Here is a 6599-nt window from a genome sequence, read left to right on the forward strand (position 1 = left end):
CATTTTAGTACATTTTGGTAAATGTTGTACCTATAATATGAACTGTGTGTTTTTACTATATGTATAAAGGTAATAGCTATGCCGTTATAGCCTATAGGGACATAGCTGGTATTAGGGTATTATAGTCTATAATATGTATACATACTCCTTCGTCATTGTCTTCGTCCAGACAGATTAGGTTATTATCATCTTCATTCATTAGTTTGGCACAATTTTCCGCTGTTTTAATTATTCTCTCGCCTTTTTTTGAAATATTTGTTAATTTCTTAACGCAACATCAACACAAAAAAATCATTTAATTATTAAATAGAAAAATAATATTGTATACCCAGTGGTGGATTTACGGGGGGCTCGGGGCAGGGGTACTGGACCCCCAGACACCGATATGAATATTTATTTTACATTATAATATACACTAGTATATAGCCATATAGGGTTACCTATTTATATACCATTATGTCTATTTCAAATATACTAAAACAATAGGTACCTTTGAAATATATATTATTTTTCTGGACCCCACTAGAAAAAAATGATGAAAATCCGCCACTGTGTATAGGTATAAGCATAAACTTGATCATCCTTACGTCAATAACGTTTTTGTATACTTTCGTCATTGCTTCAAGTTTATTTTTATACTCGTTTCGATTAACGTTTAGTTGATTTTGTGCCACGAAACCTCGTTTTATGAGGTCTTCACGGTCCCGTTTCAATTCATTTTCCCGTTGCGCATACTGGGCTTCGCGTTTGGCACATAGCTGTGTTAGCATTTTGATCTCTTCCTATACATATAATAAGTGTAATGAGTATCGAGTAAACGTAATGCCTCTATGTCAGTCGTCAGTAAACTCAGTAGGTATCTACTGGCTACTTATATACCTAGTTATATTATATCTAATACGATATAATATCACATAATACGAGTAGCCGAGTAGGTACCTATATTTTATACTATGATCTACAAATCTATTTAATAAACTAATACAGTATACACCAATAATTCTGCAGCAAATTTCCTAGTCAACCTGTGTGATTTTGTAAGTTTTTGTTAAGTTTTTACTTTATAGTTTGAAATAGACAAGTAGTTTCTTATTTTATTATTATTTTGACTACGGTCTCATTTTAAATGGCAATCTTGCAAAAATTTTTTTTTATATTTCAAGCAGTAGGTACCTACCTACTTATACTTATCAAAAAAATGTTGATGAACATGAACCTACCTACAAATATCCTTAAATTGAACAAATACTAAGTATTTAGAAAGATCAAAATTATTGCATTTCAGAATATGAAATTAAAATTATGGGTTTGTATAAAAAAAAGTAAAATATCAAAACATTTACCAAGATAAAAAAACAGTTCAAAATTAGATTTTTTGGCAGAAATGTACCTATAATGTTATAAGTAAAATCAAATATAAAATCGACTATATTATGCACAATATTATTTTACGAATCTCAAAAATTAATTGGGTTTAGTACCCACGTTAAATGATTTTGGATTTTCATACCTACGTTTAAGCTATAAGTGTAATCTATATTATTATAATATTGTTATTTGTTGAATCCAAAAATGTATGTATTGATATAAAGATATTTGCGTATTATATTTATAAAAATCTCAACAGTGCTTTGTATGTTTACTGAAATTTAAGTATCCGTTGTATTTTTTATGAATTATATTCGCGACATATTATATAGTGATATACTAGGTAGGTATATAAATATATAACGGGCATACAGAATATGCATGAATCCGTTTGTTGTTCTCTTCGATAGATGCGGTGTTGGCTTCATCTCGCATTTTTAAATAATTGTAATGATTCTTTTTTGACTCTGTTTCATTGCTGTAATCGTCTAGGACTTTCTGAAATTTCTTCATGGTCGTTTGTATCTCCGCGAAACGTATTTTTGTGAACCTATCTTTCTCGAAAAGCATCTAAATTCAAACAACAGACACCCATAAGTTACAATAATAATATTATAACTTATAATGAATTGTTATTTCTTATTAAGTAATACATTAAAAAGTTTTTTTTTTTAGATTTAAAATTATGAAAACTTTGTAGGTAGCTCAATTATTTAAGTGTAGTACACAATATGAAATATAATCAAAATTAAAACATATAGGTACGTCCTATACGGCTATAATAAATATTGTAAATATAACGTATTATAATATAGGTACCTCATTGTTTAATACGGCAATCGAGTCTTCAAAATTTATGTGGATTTGTTGTGTGTCGTCGTCGTTGCGTGCCTCGAAAATAATAGACATAAGGTCCAAGCGCTCATCGTCTCTACTGAATATATCTCTCATCCACCTAAAGTTATGTTTCAACTCGTCTAACAACAACTGCTTTTTGTGTTCGTAGCGAGCATGGAGTTCTTGCAATGATTTCTCATGGATACCTATTAAAGCAATACAAATGTGGGTATAGTATTATATATTATTGTCATTTAAAAAATATACTTCACATCAAATTCAGAGACAATTAGGTAATAATGATAATAATAATAATAATAAAACTATGGTAGTATGGCAGAAAAACTGGAATAACGTATACCCAAATAATATTTAAAAACAAATAAAAAAATATATAAAATTACCAATCAAAAAATGGAAGTATCCCCTTGTTGTTATAAAAATAAGAGAAGAAGTGATAACTCACCGACCCTAGTGAGAATAGGACACTCACACTTAAGTCAGAAATCGCCACTCCTATACCTCGTCAGTCATCACCAAATAATCGTATCCAACATATGCATTACGACACATGTACTGACACTTTTAAAGCCGTTCAAGCTGATCAGTAGGGTATTATTATCAAACACTTTATGATTAAACACCCAAAATAAAACGAAATATCGTAAAATGTTTAATAACTCAGCCTCACCGCAACAAGCACTCAGACTCATGTAATGATATGCTCACATATAATTATAACAAATAAACTAAAATGCAATAAACTAATAAAAAACGGACAAACCGTCGCACGTAGGAATCGGACATCCCCTATAAAACCATTGTCACCGACAAAAAGATACGATCTCTATTACCTATATACGATCACGAATTAAGAAAACGGCACGTTCTTGCAACCGTAGAGCGTAAGGCATGCGGCTTTCTTATATGCCACCAGGGAAAATGAACGGTCGAAAAATGTCTTAGCCACCGAAGACAAATTTAGTTCCCGGATGCGAAAAATACCTTTGATAAAGCCGCCCGCCAATCTCTGGTCAGCATATCCGTGTCGTCCCTTTGACAGTCCTCTCCGCCAGCCATCTCAGTAACAACCCCTAATAGCGAATCCTACGAGTGACAACTAGACTCCTTATGACGAGCAATAATCAGTGTGTGTATTCATTATTTCGATCTGTGTATTTTTAAGTATTATTTTGTGTAACCTAAAACTGCTACAGCATAGCCCAGAGACAGTTGCGAGTCAGGTACCTAAGGCATTTGATATAACAAACTATATTGATTGCGTATATTCAATTATATGAGTATTTTTCATAAAATTATATTGTGTATTTTATCGTGATATCATTTATTTATAACCCAGCTTGTTCATTTGAAAATAAAATTCAATAAAAAATATCAGTATGAATACCTACAATTATACCTATTACCTATATTATAATACAAATTTAAAATGTAGATACCTATAGGTACCTAACTGTATTGTAACTTACTCAAGAATTGAGATACAATCTCAGCGTGTGCTCCGTACTGTTTTAGATTTTGTTCCTCAGCATCTTCCAAGTCTCTCAATAACATGTCTATGTGGTCGTTTTTGCAGTCTAATAAGATTTGGAATCGGTTTTCCATCGTCTATATGGATACACACGTAAAATGAAACGACAAACAGGTGATTACAATAATATGAAATGTGCAGTGCTATATTTATTTATTTATTTATTATTAATTAACGCCTGTTGGGGCAATTTTACAAAGGTAAAAGTAATTTTTGAAACACTTATTATATTGAAAATAGTACCTATACATACCATCATTTCGTCTTTCAGTTCCTTGCACTTGATTTGCCGCAAGTTGTGTCGCCATTGCTGGTTCAGTTTGGCAGTATTTAGCCGGGTAAACGCTTCCTCTTTTTTCAACTTGCTCTATTACACACAATTTAGAAAAATTCACGTTAGCAAAACAAAATAGCTAAGCACCTGGCTTGAATACCTTTAAGTACGTGGCGACTAATTGTTCTTTCCGTCGTTTCGTCTCTTCTTCTATGGCTGCCCGGTGCTGCAGGTATCGCAACTTTTCCTCGTCGCTCATTCGAGCCAACTTATTACTTTTCTTATTCTTCTTTGGTGCCATTTTATTATTTTTCAGTCGATCTAGTGAGCAATAGTAAGATCAACCTTTTGCGTTACGTGTAGGCTATTGAGTATCTTGCAGGCGTAGACTACCTATATAAGCTACCTACCTACTATTATAAGTAATGTGTAGCGACACGTAACCTGCATCGCCTAATCGACTAAACTCTTTTGCTTGGGTAGCAACGCTATTTTATTGTCATATAAACTGAAAAATAGCTGCATATAACATGCAGTATTGTATAGTGTGGCGCAATCGATTGAGCCATTGAATTTATATGATTCAAAATCTCGAAAGTTATACATTTCTCTACTAGTATTTTTTTATTATTTTTTGAATTAAAATTACCTTGCAGTTTCTACTTAAATAGTTAAATGTCTAGAACAAAATTACAAATTCATTTTGTATTTTATTTAATGTAAAATTAATGTTTATAAAATGTAATTAGGTGACTTAAATACGGCAGAATAAAAAATTGTACATTATAATCATGCTATAATCCGTGCGCACTAAAGGCAATATTTTTTTCTGAATAATTACAATTATGAATTAGGTACCTAATGGTGTTTAACCTATACTTGTCTATTTGTGCTTATAGTTCCTGCAGGATAAATAGTCGTTAGTGAACCATGGGATAAAAGAAAATATTCGAACTTTCCAAAAAATCAAATGTTTACAGTGATCTACTTTGGAATTATAGTTCCAAAAAAAAAAAAATCTATTAACAATATATTACAGATTTACCATAAAACATCGAGATATTTGATGAATTGAGGTTTTTATTATGTATTGTATATATTATATTATGATAATATACCACGTATTTGCTGCACATGTGATTCATGGTTTTAATTAGTATTTTCAGAAATTAAATTAAGTTACCTTAAATTAAGGTAGGTATTTACACATCGCACTGTCAGACGTCAGTACAATAAAGCCACAACTCGAAATTTATGATTTTTGTGTTTATGGTGTCTATGAATTCGAAATTTTTTGTGTCGGCGTCATCTATTTACTTATATTAATAAAAATAGTATTTGCTGAAAATCTTTATTGCATAGAACGTTATGTTAAATTCCTAAGTATAATGTGGCTGTAAAACGAAATGTGGCTCGTTTACTGAAACAAGTACATGGGGCCAGAACAATAAGGCCATAAATTGAATTATGGCGCTTTTGCAACTTAAAACAATCAAACTTCCAGAGCTATAACGCCGCATATTGAGATAACGTACCTACCCATTGTGCAATTTAAGTTACAAAATGTTGCCGCTATGCTAAGTTTCAATCGCATAATAATATTACTAAGTAGCAATAATGTGATATTGTATAGTTATTCCATAAAAATAATATCTAATATATTATCAAGTAATATTATTTGAATATTTTAATGTCATATGACGTATTGATGTATGAAATGCTATGCAAATACTATGTTCAATTATTGTTGCATTGAAATAATCTTGTTTACGCGTGTCAACCCGCACGCCGCAGCTGAGGCCTGCAATTATAATATTATAACTTTATTTATAAGTTCAAAAATATACCAAAATAGTTATATCTCATCGTTATAAACACCAGCATGGATTTCATTGGCGCAACTAGGGCCCCCCCCCCCCCCCATTGCCGCAGCCACAAAACAATAATTATTAATTGTAATAAAAACAATCATAAAATATTATCACCATACTATATTATTAAAAAGCATGTACCCAGTGGCGTCATTTCAGTTTTTAATAGAGGGGGGCAAAGGTTTTGACCGGCCCGAATGGGTAAAAAAAAACCACTCGCTTCGCTCGCAACCATATAATATTAACTACTTACATTTTTTTGTGGTACACTTTTTATTAACTAGGTAACATCATTTTTAAATAGAAGGTAGCAGATATTTTAGAAAAACAATTCTATACCTATCAGTTAAAAGTCTACAAACTATTATATGGCAATATTTATATTGATAAACAATAATATTATAGTAGTTTATTAGGATATTTTCTTTTTTTTATTTTTGAAAATATATCAACTGCATTATCTATAAATCAATTTTACCTGATTCATCACTTATAAGTTATAGCCCATACTCTATTAACTCTGGTATAGCCATATAGTTATTATACTATATATTTACAAATTAATATTATCTTAAATTATAATATATATTTTTTGTTTTATTGCTTGCTTATCGGCTTAAGTTTTGTCTGTTTATTAAACATACCAGAAATTATTTTTGATTCTCGAGCAGTTTGTGGTAATTTTATATTTTTAGCC

General features: G+C 30.9%; 1 protein-coding gene across 2 annotated transcripts in view; it reads right to left on the reverse strand.

Moving 5' to 3' along the window:
* LOC100571525 (dynein regulatory complex subunit 2-like) overlaps positions 1–4712 on the reverse strand; it is a 6485-nt gene extending 1773 nt beyond the window's left edge. Inside the window, exons 1-7 of one of the 2 annotated variants that reach the window (XM_003244839.4) lie at positions 4192–4712; positions 4011–4124; positions 3696–3834; positions 2188–2411; positions 1741–1938; positions 588–782; positions 146–265 (exon numbers count right to left, since the gene is read on the reverse strand). In XM_003244839.4, coding sequence (XP_003244887.1) covers positions 146–265; positions 588–782; positions 1741–1938; positions 2188–2411; positions 3696–3834; positions 4011–4124; positions 4192–4332 — 1131 coding nt within the window. In that variant the 5' untranslated portion in view covers positions 4333–4712. The remainder of the gene's footprint in view (positions 1–145; positions 266–587; positions 783–1740; positions 1939–2187; positions 2412–3695; positions 3835–4010; positions 4125–4191) is intronic. The other variant, XM_016804807.2, reaches the window with a different exon arrangement.
* Between the last annotated feature and the right edge of the window lie 1887 nt (positions 4713–6599).

This window comes from Acyrthosiphon pisum, chromosome A2, assembly GCF_005508785.2.
Source record: "Acyrthosiphon pisum isolate AL4f chromosome A2, pea_aphid_22Mar2018_4r6ur, whole genome shotgun sequence".
Lineage (NCBI taxonomy): Eukaryota > Metazoa > Arthropoda > Insecta > Hemiptera > Aphididae > Acyrthosiphon > Acyrthosiphon pisum.